The 27,261-nt window shown below is 32.5% G+C and overlaps 1 protein-coding gene across 1 annotated transcript in view; it reads right to left on the bottom strand.

Moving 5' to 3' along the window:
- Positions 1–26,981, bottom strand: part of LOC127736965 (asporin-like) — a 32,765-nt gene extending 5,784 nt beyond the window's left edge. Inside the window, exon 1 of the mRNA XM_052247524.1 lies at positions 26,034–26,981. Within this exon, the coding sequence (XP_052103484.1) occupies positions 26,034–26,879 (846 nt within the window). The 5' untranslated portion in view covers positions 26,880–26,981. The remainder of the gene's footprint in view (positions 1–26,033) is intronic.
- Positions 26,982–27,261: the final 280 nt, after the last annotated feature.

Raw genomic sequence — 27,261 nt, 5'->3', positions numbered from 1 at the left:
AAGTATTAAAATAAGAAGGGTTTTATAACTTAAATGGATCTATGTTTAATAATGAAGGTCGTTACAAATTATTCCTGTGCGAATAAAATTTTAAATATGTAGCATGTAAAATATCATGCAATGTAGAAACACTGATTACTGGACGAATAATACCTTCTGGTATCACCAGTCTACCATTAGTGGTAGTTGGGGAAAAAATACCAAATATGCGTTTCATATGAATTTATATTTTACAGTAGTTTGATATTCTTAAGAAAACCTGTTGTTTCAAATAATTTTGTTCTCATCGACGTAATTTGAGCTTTAGTTCCCTTAGCTTTCATGTTGGAGGACAATGCGTACAAATTGTTTCGTACATCAACCCAATTCTACTTTGTATAGTAATCGATATAGTTTTAAAGTTGTTTGTTTTTAAATTCCTGTGTTTATAAAAGAAGCGGAAGATATGAAGGAAACATTCAAAACACATAACTCGAAGAAAAACTGACAACGTCATGGCGAAAAAAACAAATAACGATGGAAATACTAAAAAATCCACAAAACTTTATATAGAAAACTCAAGATTGAGCAACACGAACCCAACCAAAAGCCTTAATTAATTCACCATTACGATGAAGTTAGAATCATTCATTAGACTTGGTTGGATAACGCGTTTACATTTGGTTAGTCAAATACGAAAATCAACCAGTTTGTCCTCAACTAAAGCGATTAAGTGATTCCCATTGTTCAATTCATAGGATTTACGTTTACTATTCATCTGAATCCCACTACATAATTTTCGAAAATCACAATGATTTTTTTTATCTACAACCCATTGTATACTAGTTATCTTGAGGGCTGATTATGACCGGACTATACATTCTGATATATGATACCTTTATAATACCCTTTCTCTGGGTTCAACGGACCGGTTTCTTTTTCGAGTTAAGGATGATGTGGATTTGACCCCATGCCGGTTCTTATTAAAGACTTTGAAATATATATTTGCTGCTTCTCTGCCAAGAACGCCACATTTAGGCACAACTTTACGGATATTTTGTTTGTTTTAATGCTCTTAGTCTTCGTATTCTATTGTGTCTGCGAACTGTTTTAATTTGAGGACCATTAATGAGTATTATGTAGACAGACCTGCGTCTGGCGTTCAAAGTTATCAGACTGGTATCTCTGATGAATAACAAAGAGAGAAAACACTTATTGACAAATAGACCGAGCAATGTGTCAAGGTTGGAGTATAGTAGAATGAAGGACATTTTCAAATCAGTTTGACAATATTTTTAATATGCATGTTATATTTGCTGTTAGGCGGTTAGCAAATATAATGGCATTTTCATACGATTATTAATGTATTATTATGCATAAACTATTAAAATGCAAGATTCGCAGTTCTTCTCTCTACTTTTTTTTTCAGGGTATCAATGATATAGCTTTTCCCCCGTTCCCGTTTTGAAGCATTTACACATATAAATAGACATTAAAACAAAAATACCGAATAACGTGACAATAATTAATGTTATATAACAATGAAAAAAACAAAAATGTAATGCCGTTTTGTTATAAGTCTTGCAACAGCATATAAATTTTAAATAGAATGTATATGGACAGGTTTGGAGCAAATCAAGGTATATGTTAATTGATCTTTTTAGCGGGCTTTCTTTGCAAATTTATAGCTATGCTAGGAATTTCATTTTTATTATTTCAAAGCAAATAGAATAATTGAATTATCTGTATTTTTTTCTTTTAAGTTCAAGATTTGTATGCCTATATTATTTAAGAATTGAATGCTTCCTTTTGTAATTTTATTAGGATGTAAAAACTTTGACCGAAGCTCATTTTGTATTAAGCGCAATTCCGCGTCTCATATAATAAATGCACACATAAAACGTTATTACATCCATATGAAATTACAAAAAGAATCCAATAAAATATATATATATACATATAATAGTTATCATCTAACAATATATATTACATAGCCCAATCTCTTTTCCTTTAATTTTAATGAAAATCAAAATACTAAGTAATCACAGTTCGAACTATTTCGAAGTAGATTCCTCAGAGCTAAATTTGCTTAGATGATTACAATTTTTTTTTTTCATACTCTTTCGGTGGAGAATCTAGTAGCAAAATAAACTCCTCTGCAAAAACTGAGATGTGTGACTCTTTAATGATTACACGTTTTTCGAGGACGCCTCTACAAAAAGCTAACACTAAATACCTTCACATAAATAGTAAAATAATTTCGTTTTTAACAAAAACAGAATAACCATATAATGTAAATGTAGTAATCTATGAGAATAACAGGCTATACCTATGAGCTTTGTGCACGTTACTGCCTCGCTCTATATTTCTACTGGTTGCAAACGTTAATGAAACACGTCGATTCTTCGTATATTCAACAGCTAGTCTATAGAGATCCAGAATTTTCTTTTTTATAAACAAACCGATAAAAATATATTAACACTTTATTAAATTCTCCCTCGCCCATCTCTTCCTAATTTAAAGTATTTCCACTCTGAATTCAATTGGCTATACACAAGATAAACACAGAAACTGGGTTGGTTGCTCGAAGTAACTTCTTATTTTCTCTTGCTATACTACTTTATTTTTTTAAACAATTGTTCCGATTTCTACCAATCACAAATCACATAAAAACATGTAATCAACGTACCCGCAACTGTATACAAATATGAATAACTTCGAATTGTCGTAGCTGCGATCACTATGTACCTGATAAAGGTAAATCCAGAAATGCGCTTCGGACGCATGAAATTTATAAAGTGTTATTTTTATTCTTTATCATAAGAAGAACGACAGTTCTATTGTTCCCACCACACCAGTTCCTTCATTGTTGTAACCTTACATACTGGTTTTGAAAAGTTTGTTTCGTGATCTAAAAGAGAGGCGAAGGATACCAAGAGACATTGAAATTTATAAGTCGAAAATAAACTGACAACACCATGGCCGAAAAAAGAAAAAGACAAACAACAGTATACAAAAGAACATAGAAAACCAAAGACTGAGTAACACGAACCCCACCAAAAACTTGGAGTGAGCTCAGGTTCACTAGAAGGGTAAGCACACAATATGGAAGCGAAAATCATCTCTTATGTCGTATAGTTTTCTTTTCAACCGACCCTCACTGTCAATTTCTAGATGTAAGTCAAGATATGTGGCAAGCCTAGTTGTATCTGTTGTATCCTTTATTTTAAGTTCGATGGTATAAATGCGTACAAAATAGACACCAAATTTTGAATCATTTAGGTAGAATTCATCATATATATAGCGGAAAGTGAAATTAAAGGATACTGCTAACTTCTTTTCTATCTTCCTAAGAAGTTCCTGTATGAAGTCAGCCTCATATGAATAAAGGAACAAGTCGGCAAGAAGAGGAGCACAGTCGGTTCCCATGGGAATGCCGATTGTATGTTGAAAAACACGTTCTCCAAACGTAACAAATATGTTGTCCATCAAGAAATCAATCATCTTGATAACGTCAGCTTCAGAGAATTTTTTTTTACAAAGTACGATTTATCATAATAATGGCTTTCCTTAACATTTAGAAAATTTACCATGCACCCTTTTGTTTCCTTATTACGTTATAACACTTGAAATCACAGAACGTGTTAATCAAGAAATGTGATGACCCCAAAACTTTGTCAGAACTTTTTTAATTTGGTTTTTTCGGTTTTTTTATACTTCTCAGTACTTATAGTTCCTTTTTAGAACTTAATTTAACAAATTTATACAATCCGTTATTAAGCTCACAAATCTTCAGGCCAGTCGCTTTGACACATTAAGTATATCCTGTTATGCATGCAATACCATTCACACGTTTTTAAAACGTCATATCCAGGAGAGGATGTTAAAATCAGAAATATCAATAATAATAAAAAGGTCTCAGGTGGACAGAGAGGACATGTCAAATCTATGAAAGGGTTAACATTTAATAAATGAGGAAAAACAGTTACAAATTGAAGAGCATTGAAAACCAAAAGTCAAGAGCGGATAAAAACAGTGTATGCAGAATACCTTCATATGTGACGTCATGTCTGTATACATTGTACTTGGGTAAAGAAGTACACTTTAGCATGGCGTTTCATTCTTTACAACATTAAGTACTCTTTTGAACAAGGCATTAATACAGGATATATTTATCGTAGTTTTCAGTTGTTATATTTTGTATATCATGCAGAAATATAATTAGTTTCAACTTTGTTTTTTTTCTTATTACATCGATATAAGAAGATGTGGTATGCGTGCCAATGAGACATCTTTCCATCAAAGTCACAATTGGTAAAAAGTAAACTATTATAGGTCAAAGTACGGCCATCAACACGGAGCTTTGGCTCACATCGAAAAGCAAGCCATAAAGGGCCCCAAAAATGACTAGTGTAAAACTATTCAAACAGGAAAACCAACGGTCAAATCTATATAAAAACGAGAAACGAGAAACACTTATGAACCACATCAACAAACGACAATCACTGAACAACAGGTTCCTGACTTAGGACAGGTGCATACAAATGCAGCGGGTTTAAACGTTTTAACAGGCGCCAACCTTCACCCTAACCTGAAGTAGTAGTGTAACATTACAATATAGAAAAACTCACTATAAATTATCAATTGAAATGGCTTAACTCGATCAAAAACACATATTAACAAAAACAAGTAAACATACACTGAAAAAAATCAATTTGATCTATCGGACAATATAAATACAATATTAATATAAAAAAAGGGGGGGAGATGTAAAACAATATCAAACAGACAACTATATCCTTGGACAAAATGGCGTTAAATGAAAAAACATACACAGGTAAATATTATAATTTTGTTGTAATGAGTACATGGAGTACGGAAATATTTTTTTACAAAATAAATAAATTTGTTGTTCATAGTACGAGAACAGAATTGAAAATTTATCGTCATACTAAATACTAATCAAAGGTGGTACATATTAAAAAAAGTGAGACGAGATATAACACAAAATAAGTAAACATTGAATAACAAATAAGCATAAAAAATCGTTTCAACAGATCAAATTAACAAGAAAGTACGATTTAAGAGTACTCACAGTTACTGAAAGCTAGTTAAAAGCTAGAAACAATTAATTATAAATCACTGTTATCAATAAAGGAACTTTTAATTGACGAATACCGATTCAGTTCCATTTTACTCCAATCGTTTATACCTAACTTATGACATGCTTGAGTAGCGTTTACTACCATTAAACTTGTCACTATATTGTAAAGTTTTCTTTCTATTTACGATGGTCTCTTTACCATGAAGTGAAAGAGGGGCAAAAGATACCAGAGGGACATTCAAACTCATATGTCGAAAATAAACAGAAAACGCCACGGCCGAAAAAGAAAAAGACCAAGAGACAAACAAAGGTATACACAAAACACAACATAGAAAACTAAAGACTGAGACATAGCCCAATCTCTTTTCCTTTAATTTTAATGAAAATCAAAATACTAAGTAATAAGCGTTCGAACTATTTTGAAGTAGATTCCTCAGAGCTTAATTTGCTTAGATGATTACAATTGTTTTTTCATACTTTTTCGGTGGAGAATCTAGTAGCAAAATAAATTCCTCTGTAAAAACTGAGATGTGTGACTCTTTTATGATTACACGTTTTTTCGAGGACGCCTCTACAAAAAGCTAACACAAAAATAACCTTCACATAAATTGTAAAATAATTTCGTTTTTAACAAAAACAGAATAACCATATTATGTAAATATAGTAATCTATGAGAATAACAGGCTATACCTATGAGCTTTGTGTACGTAACGGCCTCGCTCTATATTTCTACTGGTTGCAAACGTTAATGAAACACGTCGATTTTTCGTATATTTAACAGCTAGTCTATAGAGATCCAGGATTTTTTTTTATAAACAAACCGATAAAAATATATTAACACTTTTTTAAATTCTCCCTCGCCCATCTCGTCCTAATTTAAAGTATTCCCACTCTGAATTCAATTGGCTATACACAAGATAAACACAGAAATTGGGTTGGTTGCTCGAAGTAACTTCTTGTTTTCTCTTGCTATACTACTTTAATTTTAATCAATTGTACCGATTTCCACCAATCACAAATCACATAAAAACATGTAATCAACGTACCCGCAACTGTATACAAATATGAATAACTTCGAATTGTCGTAGCTGCGATCACTATGTACCTGATAAAGGTAAATCCAGAAATGCGCTTCGGACGCATGAAATTTATAAAGTGTTATTTTTATTCTTTATCATAAGAAGAACGACAGTTCTATTGTTCCCACCACACCAGTTCCTTCATTGTTGTAACCTTACATACTGGTTTTGAAAAGTTTGTTTCGTGATCTAAAAGAGAGGCGAAGGATACCAAAGAGACATTAAAATTTATAAGTAGAAAATAAACTGAACCCGCCATGGCCGAAAAAAGAAAAAGACAAACAACAGTATACAAAAGAACATAGAAAACCAAAGACTGAGCAACACAAATCCCACCAAAAACTGGGAGTGAGCGAGCTCAGGTTCACCAGAAGGGTAAGCAGATCATGCTCCACATGTGGCACCCGTTGTGTTGCTCGCTTCCTTGGGAGCAGCAGCCCTCTATCAAGGAAATCATGACAGCAAACACGAGCCTTTGAATATCGTATCAACTGGGTGATATGTACCCCATATGAAGGCGCTGCTGGAATGTTGCTACATAGAAATGGACAGTTCACAATATGGAAGCGAAAATCATCTCTTATGTCGTTTAGTTTTCTTTTCAACCGACCCTCACTGTCAATTTCTAGATGTAAGTCAAGATATATGGCAAGCCTAGTTGTATCTGTTGTATCCTTTATTTTAAGTTCGATGGTATAAATGCGTACAACATAGACACCAAATTTTGAATCATTTAGGTAGAATTCATCATATATATAGCGGAAAAGTGAAATTAAAGCATACTGCTAACTTCTTTTCTATCTTCCTAAGACGTTCCTGTATGAAGTCAGCCTCATATGAATAAAGGAACAAGTCGGCAAGAAGAGGAGCACAGTCGGTTCCCATGGGAATGCCGATTGTATGTTGAAAAACACGTCCTCCAAACGTAACAAATATGTTGTCCATCAAGAAATCAATCATCTTGATAACGTCAGCTTCAGAGAATTTTTTTTTACAAAGAACGAGTTATCTTAATAATGGCTCTCCTTAACATTTAGAAAATTTACCATGCAACCTTTCGTTTCGTTATTACGTTATAACACTTGAAATCACAGAACGTGTTAATCGAGAAATGTGATGGCCCCAAAACTTTTTCAGAACTTTTTTAATTTGTTTTTTTTTTCGGTTTTTATACTTATCAGTACTTAAACGGTTTTTATAGTTCCGTTTTAGAACTTAATTTAACAATTTTATATCATCCTTTTTTAAGCTCACAAAACTTCAGGCCAGTCGCTTTGACACATTAATTATATCCTTTTATACATGCAATACCATTCTCACGTCTTTAAAACGTCATATCCAGGAGAGGATGTTAAGTCAGAAATATCAATAATAATAAAAAGGTCTCAGGTGGACAGAGAGGACATGTCAAATCTATGAAAGGGTTAACATTTTATAAATGAGGAAAAACAGTTACAAATTGAAGAACATTGAAAACCAAAAGTCAAGAGCGGATAAAAACAGTGTATGCAGAATACAGTGCTATGTGACTTCATGCCTATATACATTGTACTTGGGTAAAGAATTACACTTTAGCATGGCGTTTCATTCTTTACAACATTAAGTACTCTTTTGAAGAAGGCATTAATACAGGATATAGTAATCGTAGTTTTCAGTTGTTATATTTTGTAAATCATTCAGTAATATAATTAGTTTCAACTTAGTTTTTTTCTTACTTCATAGATATAAGAAGATGTGGTATGAGTGCCAATGAGACAATTTTCTATCCAAGGCACAATTTGTAGAAAGTAAACTATTATTAGTCAAAGTACGGCCTTCAACATGGAGCTTTGGCTCACATCGAAAAGCAAGCTATAAAGGGCCCCACAAAAGACTAGTGTAAAACTATTCAAACAGGAAAACCAACGGTCTAAACTATATAAACACGAGAAACGAGAAACACTTATGAACCACATCAACAAACGACAACCACTGAACAACAGGTTCCTGACTTAGGACAGGTGCATACAAATGCAGCGGGTCTAAACGTTTTAACAGGCGCCAACCTTCACCCTAACCTGAAGTAGTAGTGTAACATTACAATATAGAAACACTCACTATAAAATATCAATTGAAATGGCTTAACTCGATCAAAAACACATATGAACAAAAACAAGTAAACATACACTGAACGAACCAATTTGATCTATGACACAATATAAAAACAATATTAATGACAAAAAGGGGGGATGTAAAACAATATCAAACAGACAACTATTACCTGGGACAAAATGGCGTTAAATGAAAAAAACATACACAGGTAAATATTATAATTTTGTTGTAAGGAGTACATGGAGTGCGGAAATATTTTTTTACAAAATAAATAAATTTGTTGTTCATAGTACGAGAACAGAATTGAAAATTTATCGTAATACTAAATACTTATCAAAGGTGGTACATATTAAAAAAGTGAGACGAAATATAACAGAAAATAAGTAAACATTGAATAACAAATAAGCATAAAAAATCGTGTCAACAGATCAAATTAACAAGAAAGTACGATTTAAGAGTACTCACAGTTACTGAAAGCTAGTTAAAAGCTAGAAAAAATTAATTATAAATCACTGTTATCAATAAAGGAACTTTTAATTGACAAATACCGATTCAGTTCCATTTTACTCCAATCGTTTATACCTAACTTATGACATGCTTGAGTAGCGTTTACTACCAGTAAACTTGTCATTTCATTGTAAAGTTTTCTCTCTATTTACGATGGTCTCTTTACCATGAAGTGAAAGAGGGGCGAAAGATACCAGAGGGATATTCAAACTCATATGTCGAAAATAAACAGACAACGAACGCCATGGCTAAAAAAAAAGACCAATAGACAAACAAAAGTACACAAAACACACCATAGAAAACTAAAGACTTAGCAACACGAACCCCACCAAAAACTGGGGGTGACCTCAGGTGCTCCGTAAGGGTAAGCAGATCCAGCTCCACATTTGAACCAATCCTACAACACTGTACATCCCGTCAGAAAAACGTTTTAATCCTCAATATAAACTGGGTAGTCTTGCAACTGTTGCCTTGGATGTATGTACCCCAAAGTACTAGTTTATCCAAGCTATATAAATAGTTATAGATGTGTTCTATCAAACAAAAATAACACATTTGTATAAAGTTTTAAGTATTTATAGTTACTAGTATTTACAATATAATGTCAGTGCAGTCCAAAAATATTTGTTTTACACATAAGTTGATACAAACATAGCATTTCTGAAAAATAACTTAACATGTATGCAAGCTACTACGGTAACTCGAATCAAGTGATGTATACACATATGAATTCAATGAATAGCCAAGATAACATAATTTACTATTACAATTATAATTATATAATTATAGAAATATATATTCGTGATAACATTCCAAAATGTTAGAAGTTCCCAAGCATTATTTGTAATACTGTATCTAAAACTTATGAATGTTATTTGAAATTATAATTGCTGTATTTCTTGTATTCGTCGTAAATTATTTAATAGTCAGTTTATGTCTCTGACTAAAACCTTTATTCACTTACGACTCTAGCTCTACAGTCTATGCGTCCTTAAGCCAAGCATAAGTGTATACTTCAAACTTTACTTTTTTTCTATATGCAACTTTGACGTCTTATCTTTAAAGTAACATGAAAATACAAATACGTGTAAGTTTGTCTTTCAAAATATGTGAAAATTAGAAAAATGTTCTAACCACTAAATGTGTCAATTCATTTTTTACCGTCACAGTAATGAAGTTCTATTTTATTAGTCTTTTGGAGAGGCAGCCTTGTGCAACAGTAGTCCGAGCTCGACTAACGTTTTCTATAAATTGGAATATGTATTTATTCAGTATAAAAGACTCGAAAGATTTCAAATTCTCGTCAAAAGAGACTCAAAAGACTCCATTTTGACGTTAGAACGCTGTTTGTGAATGATCGCTTTGACTGGTTTACGATAAGCGGCGGAAAACATGGCGGACATGAAACGGAAAGAGAGAGTCTCTGTAAACATGTCCAGGTTTTATAAACCACTTAAAATGATTCAAAATACTTCAATCATTAACAGAAATGTCAAGGTATTATAGAATAAGTATATACAGTATGGTTTAGAAAAAATAATCGAAAATGACTTTGTTTTAGATGGGCCTTAGCGTTATCTTTATACCCTACTGACAGCTAAAAATCTAATATTAGTACAAAATATCTAATTCTGACCACTTTAATTTATACAAATACAAGAATTTGACAGGTATAAGATGTTACTGTGCGGAGGTCAAACTGCCATTACAAATATAAAAAGTGGGATGGGTCAAGGTTGCAAAACACATAGGACGAATCTCTTACAATTTACAACATATATACACATATACTATGACAAAAAGAATATGTGTAGCAAACTACGCCCCGCTCGCACGATAATATTTCCACATTTATTCTTGGTCAAACACTTATTTATCCTATGTTTTCAAAAACGATCACATCATAATGACCATGATCAATATATTTCAGTTTGATATCTTTAACTTCGTGGTAAACAATCTTAATTCTGATCGGAAAATGAAAGTATCACTACTATTGCAGGCTTGGCAAAGCATCAATTAAGTACTCAATAATCAGTAGTAAGTGTCAATCTAAGCTTATGCCATCCATTTGAATTGTCATTGTCGCACCATTCAATTATAGTGATATCGTTTGGACATTTGAAAAATTCTTCTAAGGGAAATTCTTCCTTACGTGCACCTTTCTCAATGATTATTATTTTCTGTAATTTATTGGTGAATTTTTCAAATTTTGCTCTTTCTATTTCAAAGTTTTGTTCTGATATTCTTCAGAAATAATGATAAGAAAATTCCTGCTATTTTCAATTGCTTTTGACAACTCTTCGACGACAGACAAACCGGCTGCAATATCACGGTCTTCAATACACATTTTTAAATTCCAAAAACAGCTGATGAAATTCATTGTACACTGTTTTTGTATCAGATATTGTTCCATTGCTTAGTTGACAAGTATAATTTCTAGTTTAACTATCAAAGTTCAGCTTTGATTTAAAGATCCACTGTATAAATTCCATTGTGTCACAATTACAAAGGAACATATTGTTCGCAAGATAGAGTTTGAATTTATTTTTCGTTCTTTGATTTTGGCTTTCCATCCATGATCGCATCGTTTCATTTATCGATTGTAACTGATTAAACCTTATATCTAATGTTTCTAATGTGTCTATATATGTAACTGCAATGGGTATTTCAAGTAAGATATTGTTTGTCAATATAAGATTGTTGAGATTTTTGCTGGTGTTGAAAGTAAATTCATTCATATACCAAATATTGTTTCCAGAAATATCAAATGTTTTCACGGTAGAAACTATATTAGAAACGATATCGCTGTCACGAAAGGTTTTACCAAGGTTGGTTTCAATATAAGTGTACTAACATTTGTAAAAGAATGAAAAAACGAATTTCCTAGAAGGAGTTTAGAATCAATTCCAGAGACATCTAAGTGTTCGAGATTCACTTGTCCATCTAAAGTAATTCCTTTAAATACATTCATTTGAAAGTATGAAAAATCTAGATATCGTAAATTGGACACATTCTTGATAATCAGTCGTCGGCCGTTGAATCCACCAGTAGACAAAAAATAGGACATTCTTATAGTATCTAACCTGCTTGGAAGTGCTATAGTTATATTGGGCATATCTTGGATTTTAATGGTTAGTTTTGATTGTAAACATTGGTCACTCTTATCTGGTTTTCCACTTACCCAATTCTTCGATTTCAACTCATAAATAATCCTTTCATGGAATGGCGGTTGTAAATGAGCTATGTCACTAAGAAATTGGATGTTTAAGTAATTTATAGTCTGGTATTTTACAGGATTATACGAAAAGTCGAAAATTGTAAGATTAGTCAATTGAGGCAGCAATCGAAGGAACTGTCCATAATTATGGTTAGTTACTAAAGAAAATCTGTTTCCAGACAACACAATAGCATTAAACAGTGAGCATATTGAAAAGACGACAGAGCGTTCGGTTCAAGTTCAACAACATCATTTTCAGCTAATATTAATGTATTGATACATACAGTTTTTTTTAATATGATGCCATTGTTTCTGTAAGTATAACAGAAGTTTCAAGCCGTATGCCAATTCCTCTGAATATCACTGCTTGCATAGACTTATTTTTGAAAGGATATAAAATTGTTAAAGCATCTGAAAGTCTCCCTTCTAAATTTGTCAAACTCAACACCTTAAGATGTGTCAATGAGTATAATAAGTTCAGCTCCACAAGTGAAATACGTGGAATTATATGTTTAACATTTCCGAAATAAATCTGTTTTACGTTATCGGGAAAATTTTCAAAAGTTGTATTTTTCATTGTTGATATAAAGCAATTCTCAAATCTTATAATCTGCAGCTTTGTCAATTTCTTTACATCACTTAAGGTAAAATTCGGGCTGTTACTCAAGTCAATATATAAATATCTGAGATTAATCAAATGTCCGATGAATGTATATTTCTATGATAACTGTTACTCGTTCAAATTTTGGCGAATATTCAAGAGTTCCAATGATACAAGAGAGCGAAATGTTTCATTTGTGTTTAATTTAGAAAAGTCAAAATTATTTCTTTCCATTGAGAAATTTAGCAACTTTTCCATTCCAAAAAAGCATTCGCTTCAATCACAGACAACCTATTGTTGTCGAGAATTATTGTTAACAACATCGAATAATTTTGAAAGAACTGTTTAACAATATTGTGATATCATTGTTGTTCAAATCTATCCATAAGATATCAAAAGGTAGATCCTTCGGTACGGATTTCAGTTCCCTGTTATTACAGTTTGCTGCATTATGAATTATACCATTGTTTTGATTTACCGCACTTTGAATTATTTCACAATCATGACTTCTTGCTACGGATAGTAGACTAAAAGCAATACATAGCTTTAGCGCCATCTTAAATTTTTAAAAGTGTTATTCTTTGTTAACTCTCGTTACTGATGTCGGCTGCATTACATTAACATTTAAATACTTTTATGTGAAATGATTTACTAGTATATTACTAAATGTACCATTGTAATGTATATATGATCAACCATGCATAATGAAACCTTAATACAAGGCTCAAGTTAACACAATTGAGATGAAATCATAATTCACTTTACATATTACTTATGTTTTTAAGTAAATTATAATATAAATGAACGCTTTGTAGCTTGAATTGTTAGAAAAAGGAAGAGGAATATACTTATGAGGTCAATAAAAACCAAAATGTCCAATGAAAACAGACCACACCTTGACCAAGAAAAGAAGAAATGAAGAAAAGATTAACAAAAGTAAACAAAACCCTACACACTAAAATTAATGTTAATGAATACAAATCCGACCGAAAAAATCTGGAATTGACTCAGGTGCACTGGAAGGGTATGCAGTGCCTACTCCACTATTGACAACCGCCACGTTTTTCTTTTGATTAATCATATAAAGCACCAAACAATAGCGTACTGTCATCACCAAATTCGATATCCATCAGTACTTTATCCAAACCTGAAACTTGACCAAATGTCAAAGTTTGAAATTAAAACAGGGTCTCCCAGGACAATAGATACTTAGTAGACAAGATTTCTATAGAAATACAACAATAAAAATTCAAGCTAAAACAATAGTAACACTTTACAACAAAATAGGAACGAACTCATGTGCTAAAAATGAATAAACTATTCCTTCCTCTTTTGTGGCATCCGTCTTTTAACACATTGCAAGTAACAAAAGCAAAAATAACAAAAATATCGAACTCCAAGGAAAATTCAAAACGGAAAATCTCTTATCATAAGGCAAAATCAAAAGCTCAAACACATTAAACGAATGGAAAACAACTGTCATAATCCTGACTTGGTACAGGTATTTCATTATAAAAACAAATAGTGGTGTAAACCTGGTTTTATAGATAGCTAAACCTCTGACTTGTATGACAGTCGCAAGTTGGTGATAAGTCTCATTGAATGAAGTCACCATCGAGGGAAATAGGACGGGATTTGGAACACGTACTTATTTACCTTTTAGTAAGTAGCATCCTTTTTCAATGAAATAATTAAAGGTAACGCAAGTCCTGGAATATCGTATCACCTGTGAAATTTATACTCCATATAAAGGCGTAGTTGGAATAATGCTATGCAGAAATAGAAAGTTAGGTCCCGGTAAAAAAATGATACATTTATGATCTCTTCATCGTAAAGTTCAGTTTTTAACCAACCCCATTGTCAATTTGTAGAAGAAGATCAAAATGCGAATCATACTCCTTGTATTTGTGGTATCTTTTATTTCAAATTAAATGCGATCATCATTGTCATCAAACTTAGAATTATTCAATGAAAGGGCACCAATGGCAAAAGTGGGAGTACAATGGTAATGATATTTTTTTTCTTCTTCTTTTAACTGTTTCCAAAGTTTGGGAAACTGATCGCAAAGCTAACGATGTGGATATTAAAAGATGTATTTTGATAAAGATTTCTGTTTCAAATTCCAAATTTATTCTATCAATGTTTGTACCTTTTTGGTCTATGATCGTGAATCCTCAAAATCTGTGTCAAATTATATGGGGGAAAAATCAATAGAAAAATCCTTGAATGCAACACTTGTCTACTTTATATTAGTTTCCTTATCTTTCCAAATTGACCACTTTTTAGCTCACCAAGTTCATTATAGATAGAGATAATTGTAAGCAGCAAGAATGTTCAGTAAAGTAAGATCTACAAACACATCACCATCACCAAAACACAATTTTGTCATGAATCCATCTGTGTCCTTTGCTTAATATGCACATAGACCAAGGTGAGCGACACAGGCTCTTAAGAGCCTCTAGTTTATTTTCTAAACTTCTCCTTGTAAGTTTTTGGCAAATGAATTGTATGCCATATCTGATAAATCTGATACAAAAATTAACTAAAGTGTATTACTGTTACTTGTTCTATAGACGCTTGAAATATAACACATATTTTACTCGAAGCGATTGACCATGAAAATTGGTATTGCCATCTTTTCTGGAGCATCCAAGTTCACATTAGAATGTTGGTGAGTTCATGTTATCCAACCTTTGAAGTTTGTTGCCGCAAACCTTTGGTTTTTGTATGTTATTTTACCTTCTGTTGGGAATGTTGTTGTTGTTTATTCTTAGACTTTTGGTTCATGATTGCCATTTAGTATCTATGCTTATTTCAAATATTTCTCAATATTTAGTATGCCATGATGCACATGTGAAGAATAGTTTTAAAATTTATTCATTTTATTCTAATATTTTTTCTATTTTAGCATGGGCTAAACGAGAAGACGTTGAACTGTACACTTTGTCAGAATGAGTCAAAACAATCAGGTCTCTGATAAAACGTCGCATTCATAAGTTGAAAAACTTTGTGAATGATCGACCGAAGTCCATTTTCAGAGACATAGAGGCTGTGAAATGTCTATCATCTCTTCACGATAAGTATGTTGTTGCTCCTGCGGACAAAGCTTCAAATAATATTGTCTTTGTATGTAAATCGTACTACTACGAGTGTCTTGTAAAAGAATTAGGAATAAATTAGCACTCAGGTAATCTCAAATACAAAAACGTATCATTTGACAAGGATGAGATTTTGGCGAATCATAAGTCCTTCATGGCTTCAACTAACATTACATTGAACAGCAAATCGGAGGACTTACCTTGTTTGTATTAGATACCTAAGTTTCACAAAATTCCGTACAAACAACGGTACATTGCCGGCCCATCTGCATGTTCGACTAAAGAATTGTCCATTACATTTGACAAAGATTATGCCCGCGGTGAAAGAGTGTCTTCAGAAATACTGTGAAACTTTTTACTCGCGTAGTGGTATTAACCATATGTGCATTCTAAAAAATTCTAAAGAACTTCTGGATATTTTTAAATCCCGATCTGTCAAAACTTTTGATATTTCAATCCTGTATACCACCATTCCCCATGAGAAATTGAAAATTGTCCAAAAGAAAAAATCCTCAATGCTTTTCAACATAAGAATGGTAGCATATGCTATAAATTTATTACTTTGGGATACCAAACGCGGCATATTTTGTTAATAGTGAACAAAAAGGTAAACCATGCTACACAGAAGAACAAGTAATCAGTATGCTGGAGTTTCTTATTGACAACATATTTGTTGAATTTGGAGGTAGACTTTTTCAACAAATTGTCGGCATTCCTATGGGAACGAACTGTGCGCCTCTCCTTGCCGACCTCTTCTTATTTTCATATGAGTCGGAGTTCCTTCAATAACTTGTCAAAAACAAGAAGATCAAAGAAGCCAGATCATTTAATTTCACATTCAGATATATTGATGATGTTAATTCCATTTACAATCCAAACTTTTCTGATTAGGTTCCATTAATATATCCCCCAGAACTAGAAATTAAAGAAACAAAAGACACGGCTTCCTCCGCCTCATTTTAGACTAATATCTCGAATTTGACATAAGCGGTCATCTCAGTACCAGAATCTATGACCAACGAAACGATTTTAATTTTGAAATTATCAATTTTCCCCACCTTAGTAGCAATATACCAACTTCAACTGCATATCGGATATACATTTCCCAACTCGTTCGGTATTCAAGAGCTTGCAGCTCCTACTCAGACTTTGTAAAACGTTACCAGTGTCTGAGTAGAAAGTTGATGAACCAGGGGTAAGTCAAAGAACGTCTAGTCCTTTTTCTAAAAAAGTTAATCGGAAGATACCAAGACATTGCTGATAAATATTCCGTATCAACTTCACAAATAATACACGATGATCTTGAAGTATAAATTCTAGGTACTGACGTTGTTTATCATCTTAATAACGTGTTATAATATTCTTTTATTTGTCTTTGTAAATTATTACTTTGACTGTTCAGTCTATTTTTTTTGCAATATTCATTTGACGTGACTCGGTACTTATACATTCCATCATTATGTTGTTGTGCTATGGTAAATTTTTGTATTCTTGTCTTTCGTTTTTGTTAATGTGCTTTGTCTATATGCCTTTTTGTTTATCTGTGTTGCCATATTTTTATACTGATTAAGATTATAACACAATGTTAACTGCTGTATCCCTATTTTGACATTTTTACCTATTATGTCTTTTTGTTTTGTTCACACATCGTTGTCAATAAAATGGAATTTTATGCGACTGTCATACAAGTGAGAGGTTTAGCTAGCTATAAAACCAGGTTTAATCCAACATTTTCTTCATGAGAAAATGCCTGTACCAAGTCAGGAATATGACAGTTGTTATCCATTCGTTTGATGTGTTTGTGCTTTTGATTTTGCCATTTGCTTAGGGACTTTCCGTTTAGAATTTTCCTCGGAGTTCGGTATTTTTGTTATTTTACTTTTTTCTAATTTCAAAGCATGAATTTGTATAATTTGCTTTCACTTTCAAAATTATGCTCTTTCTTTGATAAAACTAAGCATAAAACATCAAATGAAAAAGATGGGACTCCAGTTTCAGTTTCGGTGAAATGTCCATGACAATAAATGTCTTCTCATTCAAGAAAGATCAAATCATACTTCCATATACAATATCCTCGATAATATCCCCGAAGAAAAAAGGTTACATATGCTAGGCATTGATATTTTATACATACAATGTTCAAGAACAACTTCTTTGTACATCACAAACATCCCTAAAGTAACTGGAAAAATGTTTCAATCGATCAATATTTTAACAAAAATTATTCTTTTCATTATATGTATTTTGTGCTATATTTGTTATTTTCTAAATTCAATTAAAGTAAGAGCAGTAATGTCTTAAAAGGGTTGTAACAGAACTGTTAGGGAAAGACTCTCGAGAGAAATATGCTTAAAATTATAAACTGTTTTAAAAGTTTTATTTGAACAAATCTTTTTTGATGAGTGATACATTATACTGGATACCAAAACTTCACAAAACTCCATATAAAGAACGATACATAGCTGGATCATCAAAATGTTCGACTAAACATCTTTCTAAAGTAATGACTACTATTATTTCTACAGTAAAAGATGGACTTCAAAAATATTGTGATGAGATATTTTCTTTCAGTGGTGTTTACCAGATGTGGATTCTCAAAAATTCTAAAGATCTACTGCTTAATCTTAGATAACAGTCTCTGCAATTTTGCAGCAACATTAAGACTTGATTTTTCTACGCTTTGCACTACTATTCCTCATGCTCAATTGAAAGATCGACTTCACCATCTCATTAAACAGAGCTTTTTCTATAAAAATGGGAATCGAAGATACAAATTTCTTGTTTTGGGTTATAATAATTCTTATTTTGTGAAAAACCACATTGAATCTACCAGAAAATGTACTGAAGATGATATTATCAAAATGCTGGACTTTTTGATCGGCAATATATTTGTTGCGTTTGGAAGATTGATATTTCAACAGACAGTCGGTATTCCAATGGAAACTAATTGTGCACCCCTACTGGCCCATTTGTTTTTGTACTCGTATGAAGCAGAATTCATTCAGAACCTTCTGAAAGACAAAAAGAAAAAGCACCTTGTGAAATTCTTCAATTTTACTTTCAGATATATTGATAATGTCCTATCACTGAATAACCCATATTTCAGCCAATAGTTACATCTCATATATCCCAGTGAACTCGAAATTAAGGATACTACTTATACTAGAAGGACTGCTTCATACCTTGATCTTTTCAATATTGACACAGATGGACGACTTCACACTAAAATCCATGACAAACGGGACGATTTCAACTTCCCAATTATCAATTTCCCATTTCTCAGCAGTAACATACCCTCTGCCTCATCGTATGGTGTTTACATATCTCAGTTGATACGTTATGCTCGTGCATGTTCACCCTATACGGACTTTATATACAGGAGTGTGCTCCTTACACAAAAAATTGCTACAACAAAGTTATGAGGAGGAAAGATTAAAAATGGCACTTCGTAAATTTTATGGACACCATCACGAATTGGTTGATCTATACGATGTGTCTATGTCTAAACTAACTAGGGACATTTTACCACGTCTTAGATTGTGTTTTACCATTTAAGTCGTCTGGTCTTTTAAGTACCGAACATGACCTATTCCCGAATATGACTGTTTTGCTGAGTTTGAATTCGCATTACTATAAGACGTGTCACGGTATAAATTATCCAACATTCATGTATTTAGTTATGATGTTGGATTTGTAATTCTGATCGGATATTGTTAAATGTCTTATCGTTTGTAGTTGTAATTATACCCCCCACCCTTTTTTTTATTTTCTATTCGTATGTAAAAGTACAGTTAACTCTCTTAAATTGTAAATTAATCACCCAGTTCATTTCTAAGATTTTAGTTTAAAGCAACTATATGTACACTATTTATTTGTTTTACAGTTTGATTTAGAAATAATACCGACATAGCTAGATAATACAATTAATTATCTAATTACTAACACAATTCTATATTAATATTCTTGTAATTGTTATAAAATACATCAAATGACATAGTTACAAACCTGATCTTGAACAGTATCAAAATTTTTTAGAAATTTACCTGTGACGTCACTTTTGTGGCGTTGACCCAGTCGTGTAAAAGACAGTTCGTGCATCTGTTGTGCTGTTTTGTGTGCTGTCCTATGTTGTTTTACGTGTTCGTTTTTATTCTGCGGTTAGCATATCGAAATATAATATTGTATTGTTTATTTGTGTATTTCTCTGTCCTGAATGTTCTTGCATTTATTTGTATACTGTATTCCTGTCATGTAATGGTGTCATTTTAGTGTTATATTTAATATTGCCATAAAAGTGCGAGGTTTGGCTAGCCACCAAACAAGGTTCAACCCACCATGGTTTTCTTAAAATGTCCTGTACAAAGTCAGGAAAATGGCAGTTGTTATCTTATAGTTCGTTTCTGTGTGTGTTCCATTGCCGTTTGTATTTTGTTCACTTCAGTGTTTCTGTTGTTTCGTTGTTTTTCTCTTATAGTTGATGTGTTTCCCTCGGTTTTAGTTTGTAACCCGGATTTGTTTTTGTCTCAATCGATTTATGACTTTCGAACAGCGCTATAAAACCAGGTTCAATCCACCATTTTCTACATTTGAAAATGCCTGTACCAAGTCAGGAATATGACAGTTGTTGTCTATTCGTTTGATGTGTTTTATCATTTGGTTTTGCCATTTGATTAGGGACTTTCCGTTTTGAATTTTCCTCGGAGTTCAGTATTTTACTTTCTACTGTTGCCTTTATACATCATTAAAGTCCCTCCAGTTAGAAAAACAAAAAAGTTAACCTTAAACTATCGCACAATTGGAAAAAAATATATACCAAAAAGAGGCAATCGAAAATCATGTTCAAATAAATATTTTCAAAAACAAAGGCCAATATCAAAATAAACGACGAAAGAACAAACAACAAAATTAAACTTCACATAGAAAACTTATCAATCAAGCAACACGAACCCAAAAAAGATCCGGAGATGAAAGATAAGCAGCTCCTGCTTCATGTGTTGCACCCATCACATTGCTCTAGCTTGTAATAATTCGGTGAGAAGTCGTTTTCTGTGATGTCACAATCGAGGGAATTAGAATATGGATCCTTTATGTGGAATGTCTACCTTATTCTTTTTAGTTCAGGGTAAAATGTATGGTTTTTACCTCATGGGAATTTATAAAGATATCTGATATCTTCTCATGAGGGACAGATCAAGTCATTCTTCCATATATACAATCCCAAATAAGTTCCCAGCAGAAAATATGTGATATATGCCATGCACTGATATTGTACACATAAAATATGACATCTATGACTGGGTAAACATTTAACAAGTATCATATACAATACAAAGGTAACAAAGAAACCGGCCGGTAACAACTGTTGCCGGATAGTTTTTCTACACGAGTAGTCAACTGACTACAAGTGCGGAAGAACGATACGGCAGTTTGTTTCCGGTCTGTTTTTTTTACCTTTGTTTTGTATCTGACTTGTACGACGTTTCAAGAAAGAAGTAGTACATTTTGCATTTAGATAAAGTAGCAATATTAAACAGATTAGAAACTTAAATGGCCATATACCAGCTAATGTAAGTTACGGTTAAAACAAACTTTTTTTTCACTTCCCTTCATCCGAGAGTTTTTTTCTCAAGAAATTCAAGAATCTAATAATTTTATAAAAAAGAACCATGTCAAGTTAAAGATGAATGTCATACACATTTGAGACTTTTTAAAATGCAGCTTCGCCAGTAAGTAATGTATGAAAAAGATTTCAGAGGTAAGCAACCAAAATTTGATTTTTATTTGGGGAAAAACGGCAAAGGGTGGGGGGGGGGGGGGGGGGGGGGGGGGGGCGGCGGGTGTAAATAAATTGAAAATAAACAGGCTTGATCCTTTTTCTTGTTGTTAAAAAAAAGCAGGATGTGCCATTCCATCCCCCCATTCCCCCTTAAAAAATGATAAAAATCGTACGTTTGCTCCCAAATATATGAATTCAATATATATAAAATTGAGAATGGAAATGGGGAATGTGTCAAAGAGACAACAACCCGACCATAGAACAGACAACAGCAGAACTTCACCAACAGGTCTTCAATGTAGTGAGAAATTCCCGCACCCGGAGGCGTCCTTCAACTGGCCCCTAAACAAATATATATACTAGTTCAGTGATAATGAACGCCATACTAAACTCCAAATTGTACACAAGAAACTAAAATTAAAAATAATACAAGATTAACAAAGGCTAGAGGCTCCTGACTTGGGACAGGCGCAAAAATGCGGCGGGGTTAAACATGTTTATGAGTTCTCAACCCTCCCCCTCTAGCCAATGTAGAAAAGTAAACGCATAACAATACGCACATTAAAATTCAGTTCAAGAGAAGTCCGAGTCTGATGTCAGAAGATGTAACCAAAGAAAATAAACAAAATGACAATAATACATAAATAACAACAGACTACTAGCAGTTAACTGACATGCCAGCTCCAGACTTCAATTAAACTGATTGAAAGATTATGTCTTCATCATATGAATATCAGGCACAATCCTTCCCGTTAGGGGTTTAGTATCATACCATCATAACATATATGAGAAGAACATAACCCGTGTCATGCCAACAACTGGTTTTTAAATAAATGTGTTTAGTTGCGGATACAATATGGGTACCCCCATATAAAGAAATGACAAAGTTCATGTTTAGGAATAAACCCCAAAATTAATTTTAAACAGAAACAAAATATGAAGTGCAACATGGCATTGAAATGGTAACTTGAGCTAATTTGAGATAGTTTCATTTCATTATGATAAGTGGTTAAGAAGGTCGGAGCTGTGACTACAAACATGAACGAACAACCAGAATGAACAAAAAGACGGACGGACTTACGGACTCCCAGTTACTATTTATTGCTGTTTTACCATGAAAGCGGGTGTATACTTCTTGGTTTTTGTACTAGAAATTGGTCACTTCATTTGAAAATTCACTGTTTCTCGTGAAATTAATGCACAGGTATATTGCATAACAATGAACAAAACCTGTTTAACTACTTTCACAAGACGAAAAAGAAAGTCAAATTGTGTAGTCAGTAAACAATATTTTAAAGTTGAGTATGATCATTGCAGATTATGTTATATATTTTCCATTTAATACATTGGCTTAACAAAAATATTTATTATGAGAGTCCCAGACACTATATAAGTTGACAGTTTTCCCACTAATTCCACGTGTTTTTAAATTGTAGTAAACTCGTAGTAGCCCACAATGCATTGTGGTACATTGCATCGATTGGTCAGTTTTTCAAGGCTATGTTTACATTCTATTACTATATATTAAATATACATGTAGACATATTCTGACGTCAGGAAGGTGTAGTGGTAACTGACCTGTTTAAAACAGGATAGGGCTTAACAGAGTTTTCAGTTACATTTTGTATATCGTGCAGTAATATGATAAGTTTCAACTTTTGATTTTTTCTATAACATCACTATTTTTATAAAGGAATTATGCAACTTTTAATGGACAAATACGATTCAGTTCAATAACCAATCTTTTGTTTGTTTTATACCGGACTTATTACATGCTTGAAAAGCGTAAATTACCTTGATATTTGTCATTATATTGTAAAGTTTTCGCTTTATTTGCAGCGACATGAAGTAAACCAATCCCACAACATAGTACAACCCGTCAAGATAACCTTGCAATTCTCAGTATATACTGGGTACTTTTTCAACTGCTTCCTTGCTTGAGAGTCAACCACTTAGTGCTAGTTTATCCAAGCAATATAAAAAGTTATAGATGTGTTCTATCATGGCAAAATTAACGAATTCGTATAAAGTTTATAATTTGATTAAAGTATTTATAATTAATAGTATTTACAAATACAATGTCAGTTAAGTCCCACTATATCTGTTCATATGAGTTCATACATACATAGCATTTCGGAATATCGATTTAATATTGTGCAAGTGTGTGGTGTAACCCTGTCAAGTGCTGTACACACAAATGATTTCAATGAAAAATTCAAATCACATAACTTGATTATCAAAGTAATAATTATAGAAATATGTATCCACGATAACTTTTAAAAATGTTAGAAGTTCCGATGCATAATTTGTAATTCTGTATCTAAAACGTCAGAATACTGTTTGAAATTGCTGTACTACTTGTATTCGTAGTAAACTATATAAAATTCACGTTGACATAAACTTACTCTCAGTAAAATCTTTGTTAATTCTTTATGCACTTGCTACCCTGGAACTCAAGTCCGCGTCCGTCAGTCCAATGATAAAACGTGAAATTATTTTATATTTCCGAATGACATATCATCATAAGAGAATCTTATAAATACAAACACGTACAAGTTTGTCTTAAGAAACATATTAAAATCTAATAAAATTTCTACCTTTAAATGTGCTAGTTCACAATGTTTGCTACAGAAACAGTATTGAAGTTCTATTTTATTGGTCTTTTGGTTAAGCAACCTTATGCCACGGTAGTTCGAGCGCGACATACGTTTTCTATACAAAACTCGGTGGTATGCAGCACACGAGACTTGGAAGATTTCCAATATCATCAAAAGGGACCGAAAAGACTATTATTTTAAGTATGATCGCTGTTTACAATATTGGAGGTATGGCAAAACATGTATTAAATACTCAGCAATCAGTAGAAAGTGTCAATCCAAGCTTATGCCATGCATTTGTGTTGTCATTGTCGCACCATTCAATTATAGTGATATCGTTCTGAAATTTGGCAAGTTCTTCTAGGGGAAAATCTTCTTTGCGTGCATGTCTCTCAATGATTATTATTTTCTGTAATTTGTTGGTGAATTTTTCAACTTTTGCTCTTTCTATTTCAAACTTGCCCCATGATTTTTTCCTATATTCTTTAGAAATAATTATTAGAAAATGCCTGCTATTTTCAATTGCATTTGATAATTCATCAGCGACAGACATACCAGCATAAATATCACGGTCTTCAATACACATTTTCAAATTCCAAAACTTTTCAATTGTTGGAATTAATTCCTTTGTTATCCAGTATATGCTATCGTCGGCATAAGAAATGAAAATATCATATTGGAAATTATGATATAGTTTTTTTCTAGATTTTTTATATATCCAAAGAAGAATGCGCCATCTAAAATTAAAAGTAATAGCTACTATGATTGTTATGGTTATGAACGTAAAAAGACTCCAAAGACCCACCTTTAACCAGACACCATTACTACAGTGCACAAATAGTTGATGAAATTCATTGTGCACTGTATGTGTATCAGTAATAGTTCCATTACTAAGTTGACAAGTATAATTTCTAGAATGAGTATCAAAGTTCAGATTCGATCTAAAGATCCACGTTATAAATGCCATACTGTCACAGTTACAAAGGAACATATTGTTCGCAAGGTAGAGTTTGAATTTATTTTTCGTTCTCTGATTTCGACTTTCCATCCATAATCGCATCGTTTCGTTTATCGACTGTAACTCATTATTTCTCACATCTAGTATTTCTAATGTGTCTATATGTGTAACTGCAAGGGGGATTTCCATTAAAATGTTATTTGCCAATATAAGATGCTTTAAATGTCTGCTGTTACTGAATGTGAATTCATTCATATACCATATATTGTTTCCAGAAATATCAAATTTGTTCACTGTTGAAACTATATTAGATACCAGATCACTGTCACGAAATATTTGACCAAGATTAGCATCTCTCATAATTAGTGTACTTACACTTGTTAACGAATTAACGAACGGTTTTTCTAAAAGAATTTTAGAGTCAATTCCAGAGACATCTAAGTGTTCAAGGTTTACTTGTCCATCAAAAGTAATTCCTTCAAATACATCCATTTGGAAGTAAGAAAAATCTAAATATCGTAGATTAGAAACATTCTTGAGTGTTAGTCTCTGGTTATTATACCCATTGACCGATAAATAATATGACATTCTAAGTGTATGTAACTTGTTTGGAAGGGTAAAAGTTAAATGGGGTCTATCTTGAATATTACTTTTAAATTTTGATTCAATACATTGGTAACCATGATCAGGTTTTTCACTTTCATGTTTTGGTGTCTGGAACTCGTGAATCAGCTTTTTTTCGACTGATGATTGAAAATGATTTGTACCACATACGTATGGAATGTTTAAATACTGTATTTTATTGTATTTAACTGGATTATACGAAAAGTCAAGTATTTTTAGATTGGTCAATTGATTGAGCAAAGCAAAGAACAGTCCATAATTTGAGCGAGAAACAATGGAAAATCGGTTTCCAGACAATACAATAGTATTAAAGCAGTGAGCATAATTAAAAGACGCCAGCATGTTCGGGCCAAGGCCAACAATATCATTTTCTGCTAATACCAGTGTTATGACACACACCTTTTTCAAGTATGATACCATTGCTTCTGTAAGTACAACTGAATTTCCAGGCGGTATGCCAATTTGTTTGAATACCACAGCTTGCATGGACTTATGTTGGAAAGGATATACGATCTTTAAAGCATCAGAAAGACTGCATATCATTTTGATCAAACTTAACACGCGAAGATTTGGGAACGGCCTTAAAAAGTCACTCTCCACAAGTAAAATATGTGGAATTATAAAGTTAATATTTTCAAAATAAATCTGTTCCACACTATCAGGAAAATCTTCAAAAGTTATATTTTTAAATGCTGTTAAATAACAATGTTCAAATCTTATTATCTTCAGTTTTGTTAATTTCTTTACATCCATCAAGGTGAAATTCGGGTTGTTAGTCAAGTCAATATATAAATATATGAGATTAGTTAAATGTCCCAAATATGGATATGTCCACGATGATTCCATGATTTTCCAATTTTGTCGAATATTTAAAAGCTCCAATGATTTAAGAGAGCGAAATGTTTCATTAGTGTTAAATTCAGTAAAGTTAACAGTATTCTTTTCCATTGAGAGATTTAACAATCTTTTAATTCCAGAAAAGGCATCAGTTTCAATCACAGATAATTTGTTATTGTCAAGAATTATTGTTAATAACATCGAGTATCTTTCGAAAGTATTGTTTGGCAATGTTCTAATTTCATTGTGGTTTAAATCTAATGAAATCATATCTATGGGTAGATCCTTCGGTACGGACATGAGTCCTCTACTGGTGCAGTCCGCAGTTTTATATAATATTGAACAATTATGGCGATCACTTTTTGCCAAGGAAAGTAAACTTAAAGCAATGCATATGGCGAGCGCCATTGTTCAAAATCTGAAGTGTAAGCTATCCTAGATGTAACCTTTTTGTTATTCGTTATTAAGTGTCTCGTATTGTAGTGGGAAACATTATACTTGCACGCACTACATTGTTTGTTATAACACTATCGCATTTATAATCAAACAAGTCATAATAAAAGTGGATTACAAGGGTTAAAATCAAACTATTTACAAGGAAGTTATTATTCGCCTGAACTAAATTTATTTATGACTTGCTTTTAAATGAGTAAAACATGTCTCATTTCTTTCAGTAAAATATACATCTGTGCTAATTGATAGCATGCCTTAATATTTGTTTAAATATGACGTCCTTTTTGTTATGCTTTTTATTTGCTTGCCACAGATTATTCCTCAGTCAATCAATGAA

Source organism: Mytilus californianus, unplaced genomic scaffold, assembly GCF_021869535.1.
Source record: "Mytilus californianus isolate M0D057914Y unplaced genomic scaffold, xbMytCali1.0.p SCAF_4, whole genome shotgun sequence".
Classification (NCBI taxonomy): Eukaryota; Metazoa; Mollusca; class Bivalvia; order Mytilida; family Mytilidae; genus Mytilus; species Mytilus californianus.
This window is presented reverse-complemented; position numbering and strand designations above follow the sequence as displayed.